The sequence below is a fragment of the Miniopterus natalensis genome, chromosome 8 (assembly GCF_054644295.1).
Source record: "Miniopterus natalensis isolate mMinNat1 chromosome 8, mMinNat1.hap1, whole genome shotgun sequence".
Lineage (NCBI taxonomy): Eukaryota > Metazoa > Chordata > Mammalia > Chiroptera > Miniopteridae > Miniopterus > Miniopterus natalensis.
The window spans coordinates 32658646-32685867 of NC_142088.1; the positions used below are offsets into that span (position 1 = coordinate 32658646).

The 27222-nt window shown below is 36.1% G+C and overlaps 1 protein-coding gene and 1 pseudogene across 1 annotated transcript in view; one reads left to right on the top strand and one right to left on the bottom strand.

Annotated features, from left to right (window-relative positions):
* Positions 1-308: 308 nt before the first annotated feature.
* The window catches only part of ZNF804A (zinc finger protein 804A), a 186644-nt gene continuing 159730 nt past the window's right edge, over positions 309-27222 (bottom strand). The window contains exons 2-4 of the mRNA XM_087819406.1: positions 22488-22631; positions 6439-6569; positions 309-3955 (exon numbers count right to left, since the gene is read on the bottom strand). Of these exons, the coding sequence (XP_087675532.1) occupies positions 784-3955; positions 6439-6569; positions 22488-22631 (3447 nt within the window). The 3' untranslated portion in view covers positions 309-783. The remainder of the gene's footprint in view (positions 3956-6438; positions 6570-22487; positions 22632-27222) is intronic.
* On the top strand, positions 13314-13413 carry LOC148092598 (U6 spliceosomal RNA; annotated as a pseudogene).

Genomic DNA, 27222 nt, shown 5'->3' on the forward strand with positions numbered 1-27222 from the left:
CTGTCTCCGAACACAACACTATTTTAACATAAATATCCATGGTTTATTGTCTAGAAAGCCAGCTGTTCAGGAAATTTAGAAAGCTCTGAATAGAAGCAACATTAGAACAAACAGAAAAGCAAATGGACCTGCTATACTTATTCTGTAAGAGGGCATCGTAGTTTGACTATTGATAGAACTCTAAAGATACTTTGCAGGGCCTCCGAGGCTCAGAGATGTCTATGGGTAGAAGAAACAGTGTAACTCTGAAACCTACTGTAACTATATATACATCCCCTAAACAGTAAAGCCAACTAAAAACAAGTTCGTTTTGCTTAAGTATTTAACAAAAAATTTATTGCAAGAGATATTTATCACTGAATTTACAGTTTCAAGGAACATGGTACAAAACATAGTGCCATCAGCTTTGTCTAAACATTAAATAGGTGCAAATACACAAAGAGTTAAAAAAAAACAAAAACCAAAGAGCATACTTTACAACATAAATTACAGTGCTATAAATATATTTTATGTACATTATACATACTCTTAAGACATCAATTTCGTATACAGCATATATTGTATTGATTTTGAAACTATTCAGTGCCTTAATCATATTATATATCAGAAACTAAGAATTTATTTGCATCATTCGACTTACAGTAAATGATTTCATATCAAGGAGGCCACATCCTGGCTGGTTTTTCCCCACCGTTCAAATAGGCAATGATCCACTTAGATGGGCATTTACACGCACGGCAACGGTTTTTCCCACGGCTCCCCCCTTTCCCTTTTAGGTGGTGACTAGAAGAGGGGCTGCAGCGGGATGACCGCGGGGTGTGGGGACAGCAGCGAAGGAAGGAGCGCGTGGGGCAGGGGTGGGAAGGCCAGGGGGCCGGGGTGGAGGACGGAGGCCGGGAGGATGGGCATCTGGGGGGAAGCCACGAACGCGGGCGGGGGCCCGGGGCAGAGCCTCGCCGCGGCGGGCGCCACCGAGATCCGAGGTAAGGGCGCCCCGGTGAGGGCCGGGGCCGGGGGCAGAAGCTGCTGGCGCGGCTGCAGCGCCCTGAAGGTGTGGCGGGCGGCGGTGGCCGAGGTAGAGCACACGGGCTGCCGCAAGGGCGAAGGCTGCGGGGCTGGGCCGGGGGCCGCCAGGGCCGCGGGGAAGGGGAAGGCGAGCGTGAGCTTGCGGGCCAGCGCGCCGGGCGGCAGGATGTGCGGGTAGACGTCGCAGGGCAGGCCCTTGAACCGGTCGTGGCTCTCCACCGGGATCAGCAAGGCCTGCTCGGGGAAGGCCAGCGGGGCCAGGACTTGCTCGGTCGCGACGAAGGCGTGCCCGCCGGCGTGCGCTTCCCTGAAGGGCAGCGGCGGCGGTGAGCTCAGCAGTCCCGAGCTGAAGCGCAGCCACTCGGCGGGCGCCTCGTTCGCCTTTCCGTGCGGAAGGGCCTCGGCCAGCTCGTAGCGGCAGAAGCACGCCTGGGCTCGCGGCTGTCGGGAGGCCTTTTCCACAGCAGGCACCTTGGGAGGAGTTAGCTCCTCGCGAAGATGTGCGGTCTCGCCGCTTTCTTTGCGTTCGAGCAAGGTGCGGTCAAGGCCTTCCTCGGCCGGGGCGCTGGCGGCGCCGACAGGGGCGGGCGGGCTGGCGGCCCCGGGCCCCGCCGCGCGGGGGGCCGCCCCGCCCAGCCGCTCGGCTGCCCCGCGGGCTCGGGGAGGGAGGGGGCTGCCGGGGCGCGAAGCCGGCTTGCTCCCCGCTTGGCCCGCGTGCCCCGCGTTCCCTTCCACAGCTGCAGCCTCTTGGGGCCCTGTTCCCTGCCTCTTGCCTTCGCTCGCGGACTCGGCCTGGTGACCCGAGGAAGAGCTGCCTGTCGGGGGAGAGCCTGCGTTTTCCCTGAGCTCCAGAGCTTCAGGCCTGGCGTGCAACCTGCTTCTTTTCCTCCTTCGTCTCCTTCTAGGCCTCAAGGGAGCGGAGGCGCGTGGTGGCCCCCAGCCTTCCTCGGGTGGATCCTTCTGTGGATTTACACTTGCCTCGGAAAAATAAGAATGAGAATGCGGCCTGCGTTTTCGGTAAAATCTCTCCGATTCATTAACGAGGGAATGATAACCTCTCTTGACAGCCTGGCTGGGAGGCCTGCATTGCAGGTCCTTCTGGAGAGCGAGGCAGCTGTGGTCCTCGCTGCAGCTGGACGTTTTGGCTCGACAACGACAGCAAGTTCTGGGGTGTGCTAAATCATGTTTCCCGGGCTGCAGCGTCGTTGGACCGGACCGTCCATCTGAAACCATCGAGTTCTTTGCGCAGGGATTTTCAGAACTGATATTGTCATTATCACTGCACTCGGTGCTCCAGGGTTTACACATGTCTTCACTTTCACCTAAGAACATACATGCTGTCTTGGGCTTTTTATCAGGTAACTGATGTGAGTCCAATAATTGCTCTACAGCTACATCCTGCTTTTCTGAAGCTGTTTCCAGTAGGTTTTCCCTAGTCGTATCAGGGCAACTATTTTCTGTTTCCATTTTGAAGTGCGTTTTTGACTCTTTGGTTTTCTCCCCGTGATGATGGTGACATAACGTCCTTCTCTTTTTCTTTCTTCTGCTTTTATGGAACCAGTGCTCATGCGTATCTTTCCACCTTGTTCTGCCATATTTCTCATGAGTATTCTGTTTTATTTGCTTTTTAATAAAATTATATCTTTTTGTTTTTCTGCTTCTAGGGGAAACGTTTTTATGCCTCTGACCTGTATTCTCATGTTTTCCAGAGTCACAACTATCGGAGCAAATATCTTCAGCCAAAAGAGGAGTGACTTGAGTGGGTTCATTCCTGCTACCTTCGGTGTCATGTTCTGTGAGTCCTGCAATAGATCTGTCCTTGCAATCCAAAACTGGCCTCTTGCAAATGCCTTCTTCCTTCTGCTGAGAATAAAGGTCATTTAAGGGCAGCTTCTTTTTATCTAGATTGTTGTTTAATTTACTGGACTTAAAATCAAAACAGAGAGGATTACAGCTATAGGAAATTGATGGTTGAGCAGCCGTGTAAATCAGCATTTCTGATGGCCACTGAAGAACTGTGGATCCGTCTTTGTTAAGTACAGGTACGAATGGCTCACAGGGTCTTTTATAGAAATCTTTTTTTTTATGTAAGGTTATATTATCCTCTTCAGAATTTGAAGGGGCCAACATCTCAGGATTTTTGTTTTCAACTTCAACTGAGGCTGCATCATTGTCCTTAGCATTTTCCTCTGGGGTAGCTTGCAAAGATATGCAGTCATTAGCCCTATTGAGAACTGTGCATTTATTTCCTAACAACTCAGGGCTGTTATCACTCACAGAAATGTCTTCATTAATAGCAGCATTTTCCAGTGGTATTTGATCTGCTAATGGGACTGAACTTTGACAATTATCTGCATCAGAAGATAAAGGGAGTTGAAACTGGCAAAATGAAGGTAATGAAAATGTATCTTTTTCACAAGAAACTTCTTTCATTTCTTGAGTTTGAGCTGTTTCTTTGTAAGTGCACATTCCCTCCGGTGGATGAAAAGAGGTAACTTTCTCCTCGGGACTCAAAAGGTCATCCGTTGGTGAAGACAGTTGGAGATGACAAGTACCAGGGACAAATCTCCTTCTTCTGCCAAGTCCTTTTTCCACAGAGGCGTCATCACTGAACTCAGAGAAGGCTGAGGCGGAGGACTCCAGCTTCACCGATGCTTTCTTCGGAAACGCAAAAGAAAAGCCAACTTTGTGTCTGTGGATTCCTTGCGCTCGATCTCCAAGTTGATGACTTTTTGTATAATTATTTGCGCTTTCTGGATCTGCAGCAACAGTGGTAACATCTTTAGCACTCTCTGCACTATGAATCAAAGTATGTTTGGACTCTTCCTGGTTATTCACTGAATCCACAACAACTCTTTGGGAAATTTCATTACAATTTTCTCTCACAGTAACAGTTGTTGACTTGAACATGGGGCCACTTCCAGGAGCACTACAAAAAGTAGCAAAAATGTATATTAGATAGGACACTTTTGAGGAAAAATATTCAAACACATTCATCTTGGAAATGTCATTATAACTTTTTTTTTCCAATTTTTTAAATCTTTGGGAAAGAATTACTTTCATATGGTACAGTTGCCTTCCATAGTGCCACAATTTCATTTAGGTATTGGTTATTGCTTGGGATAACTTGGAGGTACAGTCATGAAGTTACTTTTATAGCTATTAACAGCAATGGCAAGGATATTCCCATGCTCTCAACCAAGATTTTGTACCCCTATAATCTCTTCAGTGACATTTTGAAGTATTGTAGAATTTTCTAAAATACAATTATTTTTAATCCACAAATACTCGACATCAATGATACTATATGGAGAATATTAAAGAAAAACCCTCTATCATGACTTCAGAAGGGCTGGGAATTCACAAACATTTACTGAAAGTCTAACACAGTCCAGGGGGCATGCTATAATGCAAAAATTACTCAGAGATAATATTAGCTTGATGAGAGATTTGAGTTTTTTAAAATTGCTATTCTTAATATTTAAAATGTACCTTGAGGTTATAAATGACATAATAAAGTACAGTAAATAAAAGATACACTTAAGAGAAAAGACTATTTACTTAAAATGTGATTTCTATTTATAGGGAATGTCAGTATACCAAAAATAGTGTGTTATGATTAAAACTATACTGTCTTGCACATAAACAAGAAACTACCTAAATACCATTTTTACCCAAACAGAATCATGCTATGCAGAATTTTCCATGCTATTTAAACAGTTTCTTAGAAATTGTACTTGGACAACACTTTTTATTCGAATATTTCCTTTAATCTCTAACACAATAGACTATTTCATTGCCTTATTTGATATTAAAAAACAACACTACTTCCTCGCTGCACATCTTTAAAAGTACCAAAATCATGTGTGAGTGTGTATGTTCGTGTGTGAGTGTGTGTGTATAATGTGAAATATGAACTGTATACTGAGGAAAGTACTTTACATAAGAAGTATTGCTTTTTTGTACATATCCTATTATTAACTCTAGTTCTCTTACTATAATAAAATTACATTTGCAAATGCTGCTTATAGGACATTAAATTACATAGGTCTTATGATTCTCTGTAACAGCAATTTTCAACCTTTTTCATCTCATGGCACACATAAACTAATTACAAAAAGTCTGTGGCACACAAAAAACATGTTATATCTTTTGCCAATCTGACAAAATATAGGTATACTTTTGATTGATTTACAAAAAATAAAAAAGTAATTACTCACCATTTTTTCTCCAAAGTGACTTGAAAAAAAATCAGTGCCTATACTTGCATACAAGGATTTCTTGTACCAAGAATTAACCAATCAGACACAACCTTATTATGCAAGATGACCAGTAAGATGCAACTCTATTATGTGACCTATATATTCGAGCTTTTACACCAGATGGCTGTTGTGTTGGCTGTTGTAATTTTTTTTTTTTTTTTTTTGACAATCTAAGAGAAAAAAGGTCAGTACCTTGACTAATTAGTCAGGTACTGCATATTTTAAAAATTCTAGCAGCACACCGGATGAAAAGCACTGCTTTATAACATAAACTTGTATAATTTTTCATTTATTACCACACAGAGTAAAAATATCTGGTTGGTATAATTGAACAATGGTTATATTTCATTTTAACAGTTCCATATTTGATTCCAAAGGCACTTAAATTTTATTTTATTTTTCTTTCCAAATTTGATATCCCAAGCAATATTTTGATATATCAATATTCCCTAACACTATTCTGTAAAAAATAAATTTGATATAAAATGGCTTGGTTTTAGGCAATAGTAAGAGAGTTTTCCTTATTGGAAGGAGAAGGGAAGGACACTCCAAACGGGGTTTTCTTTTCATACCATTGCCCTGGCATGAGCTGTGGATTCTAAATTGGAACACTACAGTTGCTGTCTGTTAGAAGCAGGTCAAAGTTTAACAGTCCAGTTATAGTTCATTCACAGCGAAACCAATTTTGACCTGCCTCTGAAATGTATAGGGTCTTTCTGACCCTTTAAAAATATTCTTGAAGATAATTTCAAAAAAAGGCCTTCAAATTTATAATTAAAAAATAGTTCCTCTTAAAATCACCATTTATAACAAAAGTCATAAGATGTGTTTGGTTTCTTCTTCAATCAAATATTTTCAACTTCACCAAGAAATGGAATAGATTTTAACTAAGATAGCTTAAACAGAAGAATAATGTGAAATTTATTTTTTTACAACCTAAAATTATAGTAATGTGGACATTTTATTAAAATGTGTATTAAAACACACATTTGCACAAAATTCAAATTCAATTTACTGTTTAAAGCCCACAGAGAACCATGAAAATGTGAGTTTTATTCTGGGTACAGAAAGAAATTTGTGTCCTTTATTTCTACATTTCTTTTTTTGTCATCATATTTTAAGAAAACTTAACATTTCATTGCACACTCACCATACAGTTTCTTTTCTTAATTCGGCCAGCTTGTGCAGGCGTTGGAGTGCCTTTTCCTGTTTTCTTTCATCTTTCCTGGATTTAGATGCTACATTTCGAGCAAATTCCCTTTGTTTCAGTTCTTTAAGCCTCTATTAAAAAATATGGCAATGGTTAATAGTATTTGGGTCTAAGGCAATGTTAAAGATACTGTTGTTTTTATTGTTGAAATCTTTTTGCTTAACCTCCTTTAAGGACACAACCCATTTCAAACAAAAATATTTTCTCACCCTTTTGGGCTTGTGAAATACCAAAACATATTACTACATTATGTTAAAAGATATACCTAAGCCTTAGGTAAACTGGAATTGAAAACTTTCATTTCTATATCTTGATTGTTTCCTGCCAAGATTCTCTGCCTAATTCAGATTAAGTGTTGGAGTCTTATAAACCCCCAATTTTCAAACAAATTTAGCTTGTACATTTCAGTTATATATAATATAGGCATCTGGTAGTTTTTATATTTTCTAAGAAGAGTAAATGTCTTATGTTAATCTATAAGATAAATAGCCTCTAATGTGATTTAAAACAAAACAATTCCTCCCCTCAAATATTAAGCTTATTTCCCAAATAATTCAAGATATGAGAAAATGAATAATGTTTTCTGAAAATTCTTTTTATATTAGGTGTATTTTTCATCTGTATTAAAGGGCTCATTTTGGCGGTTGGAGCCTAGAAAAAGAACATGTCAATTTGAACAGAACTGATAAATAGCCATGCATGTGGCATTATTTAAGAGACATCAATGCGATCCCATGCCCTAAATATTTCACTGCAGTCTTTCGCACAGTGCAGAGTCATTAAAAATGATTAAAATACTATAGTTTTTCGTGAAAGCTCATGTCATTATGCAGTTGTGATATGTTGGAGTCTTGGAGTAAGTCTCTAAGACAATAAAACATATATTAATCACATTTTTATGAAGCTATTGAACAGTTTTAATAAATACCTTATACATATGCACTGATGTATGCCAAGGCTTAGAACAATGCTTGGTATATAAAATGAGTGCTTATTAAGTATTTACTTTATATTTGAATCACTTTAGGCCCATCAAATTAGTAATTTTCCCCCCTCAAAAAAATATAGTACTAATGAAATAATATTAGACTCCTGGTAGTCCTGAATTGTATCTGCTTAATTTTACCTGTATAGCATCATACCTTAAGCTTCAAATAAATTTTAATAGTTTAACTGATGGGATTTATATAAAATATGTATAATTATTTCAAAAATTATTTTAAAATCATTTAAAAAATACAAAGATATTTTGAGATTGCATATTTGCATTGACATCTGTGAAGAAGGGGTTTATTCAGAGTTGAATTTAGATAAAAGATAGACCATGTTATAAATATCTAAATTGTATAAATATTTCATAGAAAGTAAAACTTTGATATCATTATGTTGATTCAACAATTAAAAGTCACTATGATTTTAAAATCTGCATTAAATTATTTATTAATTATAAAAAAGATCAAGAATTAGAGTATAAGAGGGAAAGAACATTTTACTTGTAAGTTTTGGTGGTCACTATTTCCTAAATTCTTACAGTCATAGAAAGACTTATTCAAGAGACAATTATTCAGTTTTAGCAATAGTCACTCTGTTAAATGGCTTGGATTTAAAAAAAAAAAAAAAAGATTAAAAACTGTTTTTACCTTTATCTGTATTATGTCTATATGTCTGTGACTGTATTTGTGGGTGTGTATAAGTGGATATGAAATCTGAAGAAATAAGGAGAGAACACACACAGGAAGAGATAACAGCAACTATTGGTTGAGATACTCTTATTGTGCCATAAAAAGAAAGATGGGGGGCCCCAAAAGTTCCAGGGAAGGCGACCTGGAAAAAGGACACCTGATATGGGTCATGAAGGATAGAAAACATCATGAGGAATCAAGGTTGGATGTTGGGGGTGGGAGAATATTTCAGCAAAAATAAACAATTTTGTATAAAGATAGTAGTAGGAACATAGATAATCTAAAAAAACAAAAAACCCTTCAAATAAAGAAGTGTGGCAGAGCAGAGTATAAGCATGGAAATGATGAGAACTGATAAATTTCAGGGTCCACAGGACTCATGGGGCTCCTATCATATGAAATGTGACCGGAGGAAACATTGAAGGACTTTAAACAGTGCAATGCCACAATAGGATTTTCATTTTATCATGATTCTTTTGAGCATCAATTTGTATAAAATTCTGCCCTGGAACAAAATTAAAGATAAGGAGACTGATAAGTAGGATACTACAATGATCCAGGTAAAAAACATACAAATCTCTTCTAAAGCAGTTGCAGTGGGGAGAAAAAGTAGGCTTGGTGATCTATTTTTCTTTACTGCATTTTCTTTACTAAGAAACACTATCTGTGATTCTAAGAAAGAGACATTCAGTCACCTGAGCATTTGGATGTTACGTGGAGGATGCTAACAAGGACTCTGAAAGTAAATAGAAGCTAAGTTTTCTAAAATAAATATTTAAATAAATTAAAGTGCCAAACAAAATAGAGCAAACAATAAAATTGCAATACAAAAGAAAGATTTAATGTTCAAAAAAATACTTTTTAATATTGCCCTGGCCAGGTGGTTCAGTTGGTTGGAGCATTGTCCCATACACTATTTACAGTTTGATTGTTTAAATTTGAATTAATCCATTTCTATTTACATAGTAGTTAAATATCAAATAAGTCTGTCAGTTATCAAATGCCAGTACTGTTGTCTTATCTGTGATATAACTGAGTGATTGATAAGGCTGGAATCAGCCCCTAAATGCTGATTTAGAATGTAAATGTTGTTTTAGTCTCATAGAGGTTGTCAAAAAGTACCAAGCTACATTCAAGTGTTCTATTGATCTCAGTTTCCCTCTCTGAACATATAATGCCCTTATCTCAGTGACAGACTTCTTGATATCAAAGTAAAGAAGCTTGCCTAATATTTAGGGACTATCCATCTATAGAGCCTATAGGCCTGTCCAAATACTTTGGTTAGTTTTAGGCTAGAATTTATCAGTCTTTATATCCTTTCTTGTATATTTCTGCAGCAAAAATAAAGTCCTACATCATATTTTATGTCTAGTAGAGTAATTTTGAAAAATAAATAATAGAAACCAAGTAAATTCTTTTGAAAGTGCCAAATAGGAAGAAAACTTAAGATCCACACAATAAATATACAAGATAATAGTTGTGAGGCTTGTGGAAATGTCAGTGCTTTTTCAAAAGCTTCCTCAACAATTTATTGAGAACCACTCAAAAGAAATTCTTAGTGATAAATGTCAAGACAGGAATGGCAGTCAGCAAGAATTAAAAAATTAGAACATTAAAAGGAATTTGTAGAAGGATGTGGTCTAGCTACTATATTACAAAACAAATTATAATGTAGACTGGCATATAATTCAATATCTATGCATGTAGAGAATGGACCAGCATAAAGAATCAATATTCTTTGGTTATGATACCATCTCAAAGGGCCTACTCTACTTTCCCACTGACTTCCTTCTATTAATCTATAGAGAAACAAAATATCAGAAGGGCAACACGGGCTATTAATCTTAGAATATGGTCTCAGGAAATCCACGGTGTTGGACTGTTGGGAAAGTTATGATGATCTTGGCTTTAGATTAGACTGGCACACTGGCACATGTTAATCAATGTAAGAAGAGGCAATGGAGAGAGAGAGAGAGAGAGAGGGAGGGAAAGACTCATTTAGGTAACTCATTAGTTTGTGCTTAAATTTTTAGGTAAGTTACATTACTTTACAACTGCAAACCAAACTTTCAGGAACATTCTTATACCAATATTTTGTATACCTAACTATATCCAAAAGATATGTTCCTACAAGCAGAACTGCTGAAATAAAAGATACACGTGTGCACTTTTTGAGGTTTTACAAAATGCTATTTATAGCTTTACACTATTTTAAACTACTCCAGCAATATATCCAATGTTGGGTAGTATCACTGTTAATATATTTAACTGATAGTCAATAAGTGATGTATCATTAATGTTTTGCTTATAATTCATGTGTTATCACGAATATTTTACATACATATTAGCCATCTGTATTTCATTATTTAGAACTGACATTGTTCAATAAAATTTATTAAGCAATATTATATACATAACTTTTATTTGAAAAATAAACATATGAGCAGACAAGGCTAGCATTATTTCCATTTTTAGAGAAGACAAAACTGAAGCTAAGCAAGTTTTAGAGACTTGTCCAGAGTCACATGCAAGTGGTAGAAGCAGGCTGGATCCTTATTCATGGTCACAGCAACATGGACTTTTGCTCACCAAGCATGACCTGGCTCTAGTCCCTGCTGAGTACCCAATCTGCCAGCAAAAGAAATCAACACCAACCCCCGCAATATGGCACCATTAGCAAGGGTGATCTGCCAGTAGCCGTGAGAGAGGTTGATTACATGGGACAGCTTACTTCACGAAAAGGGCAGTGTTTTGTTCTTCCTGGAATGGAAGTTAACTTTGGATATGCACTTTTCTTCCCTCCATGCAATGCTTCTGTCAAAACTACAATCTGTAAGTTTACAGAACACCTTATCCATCATCATGGTATTCCACACAGCATTGCTTCTGATCAGAGAACTCACTTCACAGAAAATAAAGGATGGCAGGAGGCCGACACTCATGGAGTTCACTGATCTTAGTATGTTCCCCACCGTCCAGAAGTAGCTGGTTTCACAGAAGAGTAGAATGGCCTTCTGAAGACTGTTACAGCTCCATGTGGGTGGCAATATCTTGCAGGGCTGGAGCAAGATTCTCTAAGAGGTTGTATTTTCTCTGAATCAGTGTCCAATATATAGTTCTATTTCTTTCATAATCAGGAATGATGGGTTCAAAAACCAAGGGGTGGAAATAGAGGTGGCACTACTCACTATTACCCCTAGTGATCCACTAGCAACATTTTTGCTTCCTGTGCTCACAACCTTACACTCTGCTGGCCTAAATGTTTTAGTTGCAAATGGAGAAATAATTCCACTGGGAGACACATCAGTGGTTCCATTGAGCTTTAAGTTAAATCTGCTACCTTGTCAATTTGATCTCCTCATGCTGATAGGGGAATTTATAATTTCCATAGATTGAGCACCTGAATTAATCTGAAATATAATCATATTACTTATAAATTATAGAACACATATACTTATGTGAATGGGGGTTTAGGTTTCTTTTTCCTTAAGTTTTTTTTCCCCTAGGCCTCTGCACTCCCCTTGATCCTGGATGGAGCAATTAAGGAGGTGACACAGCTGTGGACAATGTATCATTGAACATGCATGGTCAGGCAGACCCACCTACGAGTCAAGATATCATCTTATCGAGACATCGTTAGATGACCAAGAGCAAAGGATGACATCTGAGGACCTCTGGGACTGCACATAACTGCATTCCGTCCCAGCCTCAGGTTACCCCCTATCCCTCAGACCATTCCTTAAGAAAGAGTTTGGATGCTCCTATGTTTCCTGTCTTCTTGGTTGGCTGGCCTTCTCAATAAATGCCTTATATGATTCAACCCTGCCTTCCTTGAATTGGACACAGTGATGGGCAGCCCAAACCCAACCGGGGATTCCCGGTAACAATGTCACTGAGTCAATGGGCAAAGGAGTTACTGTGCTGGATGGAATGATTAATTCTGATTACCAAGGGGAAAATGGACTGCTACTGGAGGTAAAACATATTATGTCTTGAATGGAGGTAAAACATATTATGTCTTGAATCCAAGAGATCCCTTTTGGTATCTCTTAGAATTACCATGACCTGTAATTATAATCAATGGAAAACTACAACGACCCAGTTCAAGAAATACCCAAGATCCTTTAAGAGTGAAAGTTTGGGTCTTCCCACCAGAGAAAGAACCATGACCAGCTGAGGTTTTTGCTACGGACAAAGGGAATGGGTATTGGAACAAAAGAGTTATAAATACCAACTATGACCATGTGACTAATTACAGAAATGAAAAGTGTAATTGTCATTGGCACTTCTACCACAATTTATTATACATAAACATATGAATATAATTACATCTGTACATATAAAACTGTTTTTTCTCTATCTTCTTAACATATAACATAAAATGCATTAAATTTAGATCATAGTATTTATGTATTAATTTTACATCATGGTATTTGAGAATGGATATCAACAAGAGTGAACATCACCCACAGACTTCACACCCTCTTCTGGGGAATGAGTTAGTGTGTTTTTGGTTGTATACAGGGTAGTTATATCATGCTAGGCAGCATTTGGCAGGTTATTGTCTTTATTTGGATGTTAAGTATAGCTCAAGGAAATGTCCAATGGTGCCAATTTGACAAGGAGTGGGCCTGGCTAAGCCACAATAACCAGGCATTTGATCAAACACAAGGCTACACATCACTGTGAAGGATGTTTTCAGAAGAGATTAACATTTAAATCAAATGAATAACCAGATTTATTCCTTAAATCCTAGTAAAGCAAATTATCTTCTATAATGTGGGTGGGCCTGTTTCAATTCATTGAATGCCTTAAGAGAGAAGACAGAAGTCCCACAGAAGAATTACACTTCCAGACAGTCTTTGGAGCAGAGGCTATAACACATCAGTTCTTTCCTAGGTTTCCAGCCTGGAGGCGTAGCCTGCAGATTTTGGACTTGCACTTGTCAGCTCTCAGAATTGTGTGAGCCATTTCTTTAAAATCAATCTCGATCCCTTCCTCCCTCTCTCCTGCTACCCCTCCTTCAATCTCTCCATTTCCTCCCCTCTCCCCCCTTCACTCTCTCCTGTCTGTTGTTTCTCTAGAACAGGGCCAGGGAACCTTTTTTCTGCCGAGGGCCATTTGGGTATTTATAACATCATTTGCAGGCCATGATTATGAACTTAAAAATTAGTTATGAGCATGGCCCTTGCCCAAAGATGACACACAAATTCGTGAAGCATTCCATATTTTTCAATCCCCAGACGGGCGTACAGGAGGCAGCCAATCAATGACTCTCTCATCATTGATGTTTCTGTCTCTCTCTCTCCCTCTCCCTTCCTCTCCCTGAAATCAATAAAGATATATTTTTTAAAAATTAGTTATGAAAAGAGAGTCTAGATTATTGAATTTCGAGATTGCCTTGGTGGGGCCAGACCAAATGGTTTTGCTGTCTGTATATGTTCCCCACCCCTGCTTTAGAACCTTGGTTAGTACTAGACAGATTTTGACCAAAGAATGGATAGTCTCGTTATGACATTTGTGGTGGGCACTGCAAATTGCCTTCATATTATCAATTACGTCCTTTTACTTCATTAATAGAGTTCAAATATTGGGAGACAGAAAGGTACTCAATTAAAATAATAAAAATCCCAGCCTCCTTTGTAAATAAGGGTGGCTCTGTGATAGTCTTCACTAACTGAATTATAAGTAGATATATCTGAGGAGGATATCTCTTAAAAAAAAAAAAGGTAAAATCTCATAAAAAAAAAAAGGTAAAATCTCATTAGAATAAAAATTCACTTTCTGTTTTTACTTAACCATGTTTGCTTCTTACCAATGTGTAATTGTGAGTCATAGATGGTCAGCAGCCATCCTTCAGTTGGAGGCTATTAGTTTGACAGAGAAGGCCTAAGTGTCAAAGCTAGCAGAGAAAAACACACACAAAAAACTCCTGTTCTCTAATAGCATCATGGATTACTGCATCATCCTAGGCCTGATTATCTATGTCATTTGGGAGAAAAACATAAAATATAAGCCAACTGTATTTGAGTTTTCTCTTATTGGCAGCTGAATATAATCTTAATTTATATGCCCACTTACAAGGTGTGTGACTGGATAATTCGCTTCATATTCTTACCACTTTCTCCTCAGGTGAAGTTTCTGATGATATCTAAAGTTTCTACTAATTTCACATTCTAACATCAATGTTTTTATTGCCATCTTTTAAGATGGATTTAGTTGGTATTAAATAAAATAGGTTTAGAACAATAAGAATTGCCTTAAGTGTTTTCTTTACTACAAGTAAATTCATTATTCTTGTGAATTGTTCCAATACTTCTGTTTCTAGTTTTATCTCTCTTAGTAAGTTAATACATTACCCACTATCATTGTTTCCACAGGCTGAAAATTTCCATTGAATTCCCAAGAGTTGCTTCTATCAAGAACTATTTTCAATGGCTTTTGAAAAATCTAAGTATGCTTTCTATCTTGCATAGAAGTAATATCCTCAAAGAATTACAACTCAATCACCATCTCTATTTCCTGAATCAATTTAGCTTTCTTGGAAGACAGCATGCAGTTAGCGCTTTAGAATGTTAGCAAATACATTTCTTCAGAGAAGGTTAAGATATTCAAGTGAATGGTATCACACTTCAGTATGTAATTTCCTTCTAGTCATTATTTAATCAATGATATTATGCTGAGTGAACTTGTGGAAGACTCTTTTTAAATTTCTTTTCCCATTACTATCATGAATGTGTATCGTTTGGACTTCTCTCCCGGCAGCTTTAAAAGAATCTAATCTCTTAATGGCTTATCAGATCTGAACAATATCTTTCCCCAAGGCCTTGCATTCTTTAAATTCCATTAACTCAAGTCTCTCTTTGTGGACAGAAATTTCATTCTAGTTCTAATATGAAAGTATTTGCAATCTGTATGTGTTACGTCTAAAACTGATATTTTGCCCCTTCGGTTCATTTTCTTAAGTGCTGAATCAGAAGTGTCTCATGCATTGTAAGTGCTCATGAGTGCTTGTCAGATTGAATTGGCACAGGATGGTGGTGATTAACTTTCTTATACAATAGAAGACTTTAAAAATAGGCTAACAGAAATCGCAATAAGATCTTTGGTAGTGCAGAGAAAGCTATGGAAATTCGAGTATAAGAAATATTGACACCTGTATTTTTAAAAAATGCAAAAACAACTCAAGTCTCCAGAATCAAAGAATAGTTAAGAATTATGATTCAGTTTTATAAGGAAAGACTTATGCAGCTGCTACTAATAATGCTAAAAGTTGTAAAATATTACAAATGTTGTTGTATTAACTGTCATCTTCTTATCCTTTAGAAATTTTTGAACATCAAACAAGACATCAAATATGATATTCCAAACTGCAACATGTTGTATAATTATATGACATAACTATTACGATTTTTGTTGTTTAGATGATGAAATCTTTGATAATTTAAATCTGCAAGGCTAAACCTCCATCAGTATTCCTTTATTTTAGAGTCAACAATGTAATATTTAAATCTTTCCCTCACTTGAAAGATTAGATGTTATTAAAATTGAAAAGAGAAAGACTGGAAAATAGAAAGTGTTAAAATACTCAATGATTGACCTTGTGTGTTTGTAGAAGGATGTATTATGTGCTTAGGCCAAAATGGCTAGAAAATGACTAGAATCTTATGGAATATAAAGAGTGACTTTTATTTGCAAGGTGTGGTCATTTGAAAGTTGCTAGAATTATTTGATACAACTATGAATAACTCACATTATTTTAAGCCTACTTTTTACCCTTCTTAAAACAAACATTTCTATTAGAGTCATCTTGAGGGCTATATAACAATATTACGATAATTATATATGACATCTCAGAAGTTATGTGTCCATAGAATAATCATTTCAGCAATACAACAGAATGTCAGTTTATGAAGATCGGATGATACCAGGTCACACAGTAACTTGTGTTTTCCAATTTCATGACTTATCCAAAGTCCATATTTTTCCAAAATGGTGTCATACTTTTGGCAATTTGAAAAAGCATAGATGATCCAAGCATGCAATTAAAAACAAGCAAACATTTATTTATAAAAGGAAAATGTTTCTTAGAGATGGTTTTTCAAACATTACCGTGGTCTACTATCAAAGGGTGTGATCATAATAAGGAAGCCAATATTACATAAATAAAGTGAATATAAGATTGTTAGAATTCTCCTTTGTCATAGTTGCTCACAGAAATGTAAATTACTTATAGCACTTACAACCTTGAATTGCCAGGGCTGCACATATTTGTATTCCAGGGTAAAGGAGGACTACAGAGGAATTTTAATATATATAATAACCACAGACACACAAATACATATGCATCTGTATATTTTTTGCTTTCATTATCTTGTTCTCTATTTGTAGTGCTCCATTAGACATTATTATCTATCGGTTTGTTCTTATACAAATCACCCAGATTATTAAAAATGAGTTATGCTTAATATACTAGCTGATGATTTTGAAGTGTGTAAGTTTACCTTATACTTAAACATAGGTAAATATTAAAGTAGCCAGGCAAACATAAGCAAACCATTCCATAGAGTATTTACTTTTCATTGATTTATTATTAAATTTGATATAATTTAGAATATCCTGGCAATTTGGTGGGGCTTGCTCATTGTCAGAGATTCAAAAAGAAAAAAGAAAAATTTTGTAGATGGGGAAAAATGTGTACACATTATTAACAGATGTAAAAAGACATGTTTGCTTCTTTATTTTCTAAGTAAATCATCTCCCCATTACTTGTGCCATGCCCCATGAGATGGGACACAATGAGTAGTATTACAATCCATATCTAAATGGACAATTTACTTATGACAAGTTTTCTGACAATAACTGCTAAGTATCTTCAATTTCCTATTTATTCCCCTTACTACCACTAAGCCTTCTTAGGTTTCGGGAGTGTGAGAGGACAGGAGAGGACTTACACGAATTTTGGCAGCCAAGATCCATATACTTTTCGTATATGGTACCTGGCTTCTCTAACCACAGGTAACGTTGCTGCCTCTATTTCTGAAGTCAACACCTGATTGAAGTCAACACCTGGTGCATTCCATTGTCTGTTCTCACTTTGATGAGGACTGGGTAGCCCTCTTCAGGAGACTTAAATTCAACTGCATATCAGTTCTCATGGCACTATAGACATCCCTGAATCTAGTCATTCCCTCCATGGTACTCTTGGCTCAATCTACCTGTATATCTCTTCCCTCTACATGGCAAGATCACCAGCTCTCAAATCAGCTGCCAAAAGGGCAAGGAGGAAATTCTGGGCACTATCCATTGGATATTTAAGTGGGGCTTCCTGGGAACACCAAACAGCAGAGTTTGTTGCTTAAACACATTATGATGCCAAATTAATTTTGATATTGGCTAAGTGTCATATTAGTATGGAGCAGGCAACCCAAAAGGAATTCTCTTTCCAGCCTCCCTACTTTCACCATATCTTTATAAGACATCTCCCCCTGTCTGGGACAGTGCCTGGAGAGGGAAAATCAGAATACATATGCCTAACTGCTCCTCTCTCTATTGTTTGTGCTTCTTTCTCAATCCTCTTTCTAACATTTCTTTAACAATTGTTCTGGAATAAGAAGAGGCATACTTTGGTGATGCATCTATATTATAGAAGCATGCAATAGGTCATCGGATGGCAACCTAAGTAGCAACCTCATGACCCTTGGTATCTCCACTCTCCTTTTCAACCCTGGCCTCATATTATAATCAACTGGGAAGCTTCAAACATAGATGTATGCCATGGACCTATACCAGAGTCTGAGATTACTATTCTTTAAAGCTTTTCTGGGAATTCTAATATTCAGCTGAAATGAAAGTTTCTTCATTTTATACCATCTTCACCTCCTACCACAGAAAACCAAAATACTGATGTCTTAATTTCTAGAGAGGCCAGGAGAATCTTGAAATGTATCATAAGACAATTCTCTGAGCAGATAATTTAAGATTTGACTCTTGATCTGATTAGGAGATAAAAATTTGATTTTCAGGATGCTCAAAGCTAAGTACTACTCCCAATTTCCCACATTATGTTAATCTTAGATATTAAAAATTTTTTAAATTAATTTTCTTCTTAAAATCTTTATTTGGTTAAGAGTAATTCCCAGAATCTGTCTCAAAATTACTTTTTAGAAAAAGGAATTATAAATCAATCTGTATAATAGAAAGTATATAATAAATCTATAAACTATTTCCCAAAATAGACATAGTCTCATAATATATATTAAAGTATCATCATTAACTTAGTATAATAAATATAAAATAGTAAAATAAAATGATACAATTTTATTTGATGCCATCAACCAAGTCATTATGTGGCATACAAGAAAAATATGCAGGGTGGGGCAAAAGTAGGTTTACAGTTGTGAGTACATGAAACAGAATATTCTTTTCTATTATTTAATTATTATATTATTTCCATACAAACTATAAACCTACTTTTGGCCCACCCTGTACTTCCAAGAGTTAATAAATAATCATTACAATAAAAATAAAGATACAGCACTTGGGCTCAAAATGGTTTTCTTATAGTTATTGTTGTGTTGTTTAACAAAAATGAAAATTTTAGTGGTAGCAAACACAAAGGTGTAGAGAAACTTTTTTTATTGGCTTATAATGCAAAATTTACACATAGGTAAATTTCTCTACTATAGTCTTTATTAAAACTTTTTTTTTTTTTTGGCATAATTATGTTTGGATAACATAGATCAGGAACCTCCATTTAAAGATGCAGTATTCTTCACCTACCCTGAAGATCGATTGACTCAACAGACAGCCATCAACCTAATAAATTTCAAGAATAGACAAAATCTTCAGTTTAATTCTATCAAATCATGGCTTTGAATTGAAATGTAAATACAATACAGTTCTATCATTAAGTAGATGTGTGTGTTAGTGTGTGTGTACAGTCATTTTTGGGGGGTCAAGGAGATTCTTTGTGAGAAAACTGCATGTTCTTCCCATGTTTCAATCCTCAAAAATGGTTTAAAAGATAACACATTACCTTTAAGAAACTGCTTAAATTTGTCTAGAATTGGAGTTTCGGTGCATCAAAAACTGTATGAAAATTCATACTCTTTGATTTAAGATTTCCATTCATAAAGAGCTATGATGAGCAGAAAGCAAACATGTTCACTGCCTTGCTATTTATAAGAGAAAAAAGTGTTTTAAAGTGTAACAACAGGAGAATAGTAAAATAAATTGTGAGGTGTTTAGAGGAAAAAAAATTAAGAGTACAATTAGACTGAAATGCTTATCACAAAAGAAAATCTCAGGGATATTTGAAATGAATTAAATTATGAATTGTTTTATCTGTATCTCATATTTTCTTATTAACCTTTAAATATTACCCTGCGGATAGAAATGTATACCCAAATCTCAAGAAGTGATTCATTTCTCAAGTATCAGATTAGTGAACAGAAGCTTAAATTATTAGGAAGCGTTCAAATTTGAGACTAAAGCTGCTTCATTTTTATGGCTATACAAGTTCCTGCAGCAACAGCAAATTCCAACAACCTGGCCTGAGTGTGACTTCCTCTGGAGCAGAAAAAAACAGCGCACCAAAAAGCACAGAATCTTGACCTGCTGGGCCAAGGTCACTTTAGTGCCTTTGGGAGATATTTCAGCCACACTGAAGCGCCAATCAAAATGTTTGAGGGGTAGCAGCTATAAGGCAATCATTCCCTTTTCTATCATAGCATCAGTATGACAAATCTCTTATAGTGAAAATAACTTTGAATTGCCACAGGCTGACAGGTGAGAGGACAGACACAGTGTGGCTCTAGTTTAAGGGCAAATGAACAGGTGAAAGAGTTTAGAGGAAAATCTTTTCTTTTTACCTGATGCTGAGTTTTCCACTTTTTAAAAAAATATCAATGACTAGAATTCAGAATGACATAACTTCACTAGAAACTATTCTAACCTTTTTGTATGAGAGAATCACTTAGAAAATATGGAATTAAATAACTATTGATTATTTAGGGCTAAGCATACAGACCCTAACTATGTATCATATGTGATGATATAGAATTCTTGAATTTTAGATCCAGAAAGGCCAATAAAACCATCTAGTCTAAACCCTTGGTGCATGCAGAATTGGAGTCCTGGGAAGGAGGAGATGGAAAGATACAGAGAGAAGACTGACCGTTGCCAGACAGGAGTGGGGCTGGGGAACTGGGTGAAAGAGGTAAAGGGGTTCAGAAGTGCAAACTGGCAGTTACAAATCAGTCATGGGAATGTAAAGTAAAGCATAGGGAATCTAGTTAAACTACTGCGATAACGATGTATGGGGCCAGTTGGGCACTGGAAACATATTGGGAGGGGAACACTATGCAAAGTATATGATTGTTTAATCACTAAGCTGTACAACTAAAACCAATACAAAATAAAACTGAAAGAAAAAAATCTACAAAGCTTTTCCTATACCAGAAGTTCATAATGGAGCCTGCCCCAGGTACTCAGGTATCTTGATTTCAAATGCATTCAAATACACATATAAATGTATGTTTATGTAGTTTCAAAATGTATTTAAGTATATGATTTTAAATCTTTTCAGCTACTATGACATCATCTCATGTTAAACTAATCAATTAAGACCCTGCTGTCTACCAGAGTTCATGGTGATTTAGAGGGTGTATCTGTCTCTAGGGTCTGATGTTGCTGGGTATTATCAAAAGTAACTCTCTGGACTTCAAAATAACAATCTAGATCCTGCCTGAATTCCCCTAGCTAATCTGTGGGTGGTGTGTAGTATCCTAACTTCACTAAAAATATGGAACTGGAAAGGACCTTGTGATCATCTAAGTGAATTTGATCTTATAGCACCTATGGCTGAATGAAGCAAAGGATGGTAATAGCTGATAATATATTCTTAAAACACACATATGAACACCCATTTCCAAGTACCTAGTTTACACAATGAAACAAATATGTAATAACATATTGCGTTTTTAGGTACTTGGAAAAAAAATCAGAGGAACAACTTTTAAGATATACCATATCAGGAACAACACTCCAGCATCAATTTATAAAACAAATTCAAGGAAATACAGAATGAAATTGATACTACTTCCTGAGGGATTTTAATGTATCAAGCAATAATGTATGCAGGTGTTTGCCTTTTTATGCAAGAAAGTGATATTTCCATCCAAACCTTCCCCTTAACTGATGTGCCAGTGGATCTACCAACAGGAAATAGAAAGGCAAGGACAGGCCTTTTAATGTGCATTAATTAGCGATGTATGCAAGTGAAGACTACCTTACAACAGCCTCCCTAAGCACAGTTTTGTTGCCGTGAGAGAATGAAAGGAATCACAGCAAAAGAAAATATATACAGTTGGTTCATAAGCACTTACTGTGATCATTTCTCCCTACTCTTTCCTACTTATGCTAAATAACTCTAACATTAATCAAAAGTTACTGCAAGTTTGCAAGTTAAATATGTATCTTTTTTTAAAACCAACCAAAATGATATGTGGATGATATTTGTGAGTGACGGCTAAAAAGCAATGGGTCATTGGGGAGAAAAAGGGACATCTGTAATATTTTAAACAAAGATAAAAATAAATAAATAAAAAGAGAAAATATCTATAAATTGATAACTAAGACTGCTAGACTGCTGTATCAAGTCAGTGTGCTAAGCAACATGGAAGTTACACTGTAAAGTGTATGAGAAAATGGAATCTGTATTAATAACTTCACTTCTGAAATCATCACTAGTTTAAACTCATTTTTACAGAGTACTGAAAAAAATCAATCTTGAATTTACAATTGACAGGGAAATGAAAATAATATTAAAATAAACTAAATTATACACATATTAAGTATTTATTTAACCAATAACCCTGGTTATTTTTAGCATCCCAATTTTTTTCATGATTTATGGGTAGTTAAAATGTCAAATGCTTTATATAAAGAACTATAAATAAATTCATTTATATTTGATAAATGTCATTAGCTGATTAAAATACTTAAAAAATTATAATATGAATATATTTAGTAGACACCAACCTATAGAATATAATTTTCAAAATATTGCCAATCATAAAAGGCAACTAAATGGTATTTCTTTGTATTAATTTTTTATTTCAGACTTTACATTGGTGCTTTTATTTTAAGTCTTTTGCTATGTCATCAAATCCTCATCTCAAAATATCTTTCAAAATGTATAACAAAGAATAAATAAATAAAAATATCTTATTCATATAGTCTACACAATTCAAATTATTACAAAAGTTCAGAAATACCTTTTTTTTTTGGACATTTCTTACTTACCTGTTTGTGAGCATGGTCGTATGAATTAATGTGATTATCAAACTCCTGATGCTTATAATACTGCTTGTCACAGAGTTCACAGTAAAAATTGGCCTTCAGGTCTTCTAGAGCTTTTGCTATGGTGTTCTCCTTCTCAGCATAATCCTTAAAAATAAAATTTCAAAGAAGGAAGCAATTAGCTCTCCCCTGAGTTTATTTTGTTTGGATGGTTGTCAACTAGTATAATAGAGTAAGAAACATAATTTAGCAGATAACCAGAGCAATAAAGCAAATACCAACAAACCATATTAAAAGAAAGAAATTATGAGTTAAAGAAAAGGTTAACAGAAGCAGCCAAAATAAGTGATAAGAACAGAAGAAATATCAGAGGCAGCCAAAATAAGTGATAAGAAGAATAGAAGAAATATCAAGAAGAAACGCAAACCATAGAAAGAAACAGAAGCCCTTGCTTGGACAAGTTGCTATGCTGTGATAGCACAGGAAAAAAGGGAAAATTATATAGCTATGTTGACTCAACTGTCAGTTTCTGGCAATGGCTTAGTTAACATAAAACATCTAACTAAATTCTGAACAAGTCTAAAATGTGTCTTGTTTGACCAAGTCCATATGGATACACCAACATTCAACTTTGGTGTTTGTGTTTGCTTGTTTGTTTCCTTAAATATCTATATAGTAACATATTCATCACAACTAGATTTCATTTGACTAATGTTTTCATCTCGACTCACATCAATTTAGGTTGAACTTTCAAATATTCTCTAGTCTTCAAAAAGTAGGATTCCTTTCTGCCAGTTCTTTACCTAAACTGAAGATGATTTAACTGTATAAGCAGATTGCTCCATCATAAATAAAGATGGCTACATAATCAAACCCTGGAAAAGATGAAAACTGCAGTCACTTATCATTAGCTTTCATTTACAAAACAGAAAATAGCAAAATATTTGACTGTTGCTTTTAGGTTTCCTTAAATCTAAATCTACTTGTTATTTCATGCCTCCTTAAATGTTAACATTGCCAGACATGAATAAATTTTACATGTTGAAACACTGTCCAAGTCTTTCACTGAAATGCTGATATGAAGACCTAAATTTCAATCCCTACCACAGAATATATTATGTTTCTAATTTACATATTCTCTCACACTCTGCTCCTTCAAAATCCAAAATAACTACGTATCTAAGTCTTTTATATGTTACTATGAAATTCTCTCAGACACTGGGATGTGGAGATGAAGTGACACAGTCCTCTCTGTGGCAGTGGCAATTGTCCCTTTATCAAATATAGAGACTAGAAAGCACTCACAGTTTGAAGGTTTAAAATATTTCTACAAAATTTAAAAGTGGTTTACTAACTATACTGTGTATTTGTGTACACAACTCATATCATAATGTGCACCATGATTTGTTTGTATACCTTGTAGTAAACCTTTTAGTAATGGATAAATACATTTTCCATAATCTATAAATGCACTGTCCACTTTAAAGACAATGATCTATTGTTAGGTTTTATTAGTTTTATCAACTGCATAGAAAGAAGAGATAAAATGCAAAATCACTGAAATTGTTACAAGATTCCATCAATTTCAAGAATTATTTACCATTTCTTGGCAGGTTTGTGGAATATTCTCTATTTTTTTATGATGTCCAATATGTTAAAAATGTTAGCTTATAAACAGCTAATGAAAATGAGTCATATATATATAAACTGCTTACTGAATTTTATAAAATCTTTAAAATCTTTTGTGGATTAGCCAATTTAAATGAAACAAAAATTAAGTACTATGAGTTCATGGCTAAAATGTGCTAAGCAGAGATAAAATTCCAGTCAATATGAATAATACTGGCAACAATTTTTGGTTAAAGCTAAATTACTTCTCCAAACAATATTCCTGAATAGCAATTTCTTTGCAAACTAGTTGATTTCCCCCATTAATTATAGTTTAAGGTAAGCTATTTCCTCTTTTTAAATGTTTGGTTATTGCTTATTATGGTGTAAGTTTATTTTTCTTCCTAAGTTTGATACTTCTCCAGAGAAGCAATAATTGTTTCCTACTTATTCTTTTATTTATTTATTTATTTTAATATATCTTTATTGATTTCAGGGAGAGGAAGGAGATGGGGAGAGAGAGAGAAACATCAATGATGAGAGTCATTGATCAGCTGCCTCTGGCATGCCCCCTGCTGGGGATCGAGACCGCAGCCCAGGCGTGTGCCCTGACCGGGAATCAAACCTCAATCTTGGATCCTAGATCAGTGCTCAGCTGCTGAGCCATGCCCTGCCGGGCCCTGTTTACTCTTTTTACAAAAGTGGGCAATCTTTGAATAAAGCAAACTGACATTCTTAGGAAAAGTACATTCTTCAGAAACAGCCTCCACCTAGATTTGAGAAAAAAACAAATCTGAAAGTAATAGCTCACGTTTATTCAGGGCTTGTTTAGGGTCAGTCTCTGAATATGAGTTTATATGTATTAACTCATTTACTTCTGATTAAAATTATAGCGATGTTTATTCTAGACATCTCCTAATTCTACATTTGTTGAAGCTAAATAACCTGGTCCACAGCATTTCCTTATGTTTAAACTTTTAAGCACATAAGGAAGCAGAGAGAACAGTATAATAACCAGTCAGCTTCAACAGTGATCAACTCCAGGCCAACCTTGTTTTATCTTATCTTAGCTTATCTCATACCCTCTCCTCTGCCCCAGATAATTTTTAAGGAAACTCCCAAGTTATCTGTAAATCTTTCAGTAAGTATCTATAAAATAGGACACTTTAAAATCATCACAAAATTGATAAACCAATATCAGACCTAAACAAACAAAAACAATAAAAATCAATCATTCCTTAGTATCATAAAAAGTCCAGTGTGTTCAAGGAACTATAATTATCCAATATTTTAAATTAGTTTGTTCCAAACAGGATTCAAATGAGTATATTACCATTATCTGAAGTTTCTTAATCTCTTTTTTCCATAGATCTCCTCTATTTTTGTTTTATTTCTTATTAAAAGTTTATTTTCCAGAGAAATTTTAAATTATACTTTACATCTTGGGGGAAAAAAAACGTTCAGAAGTATAGAACTATTACAAGAATATGGCAATAAACTCTTGTATAACTTTCATTTAAATAAAATCATTATTAACATTTTGACATCTGTTTGTTCTCTTGCTTTCTGTCTATCTCTTTCTGTATGATATTAAAAGGAACATAGACTTGTGGAAGCTTAGGCTCCAATCGCTTACACAGTAAGAAACATGTTTGGGCTAGAACTTTCAAGTTGATGTGAACTGCAATGAGGAGTCGGATGTATTATAAAATATGTTGGTAGAATAGAAGAACTGGTTATTGTATGTGTATCATAAGGCAAAGGAGTCCTGTGCATTGTCATTGATTTTACATTTTTAAAATGTATGTAAACAAAATCAAATCAGCTCTCGTTAGACTGACGTGCCCCGATGTCCCACGGCCCTTCTTGTCCCCCGCTGTGGATAATATTGGAAGAGGCACTGACTGACATTACAAAGCACAATAATACATATTCATCACAGCCATCTCACTGCAGAAGGTAAGACACACAGTTGGATAACATGAAGAAGGAACACAGATACTCAATATGTCAACCCCAAATTTCCCACCTTGGTCTGGCAAAGTCATTTTGTTCAACTACGTACACAGTTTCTATTATGTCTGCCTGAGTGGGCTGGCAGAAAGTGAAGGGCAAAGGGACAGCTGCTAACAACTCTGCAGGCCATCCAAACCCATCACACTTTACATGCATCCAAAAGGAGTAAAGAAAAGGCAGAGAGCAGCATACAACGCCAAAGTTATAAAGCCAAGAATTTTTTAATATAAAGTTGTGCAGTGCAAATTTTTTCTTTCTTTTCTTTTTGATCAGTAAATTGAGACAAAAAAGCTGACAGTTTACCCACAGTTTCAGGGCCATTCAGCCCACCCCATATTACAAATAAATAATATGAAAGTTGGACTTTAAAGGGAGAACAATTTCTATTTCAAAATGATGGCTTTAGTATGACATGTGGTATGAAATGATGCTCAGCCTCTCTCTCTCTTTTTTAAAATTTATCTTTATTGTTAAAAGCACTACAGGTGTCCCATTCCCCCCCCCCCCCCCCAACTGATGCCCTCCACCTCGCTCCCACCCTCTCCCCAGGCCTTCACCCCGTCATTGTCCATGTCCATGGGTTATGCATATATGCATATAAGTTCTTTGGTCAATCTCCTCTTACCCTCCAACCCCCTTCCCTTTTTCCTCTGAAATATGATCGTCTGTCGCATGCGTCAATGTCTCTGGATCCACTTAGTTTGTCAGATTCTTTTGTTCATTACCTTCTTCTTAAAGAAGACCCTTCAACATTTCACATAGTACTGGTCTGGTGGTGATGAACTCCTTTAGCTTTTCCTTGTCTGAAAGCTCTTTATCTGACCTCCAATTCTAAATGATAGCTTTGCTGGGTAGAGCAATGTTGGTTTTAGATCCTTGTTTTTTATCACTTTGAATATTTCTTGCCACTCCCTTCTGGCCTGCAAGGTTTCTGTTGAGAAATCAGCTGACAGTCAAATAGGTGGTCCCTTGTAGGTAACTAATTGCTTTTCTCTTGCTGCTTTTAAGATTCTCTCTTTGTTTAACCTTTGGCATTTTAATTATGATGTGTCTTGCTGTGGGCCTCTTTGGGTTCCTCTTATTTGGGACTCTCTGTGCTTCCTGGACTTGTAAG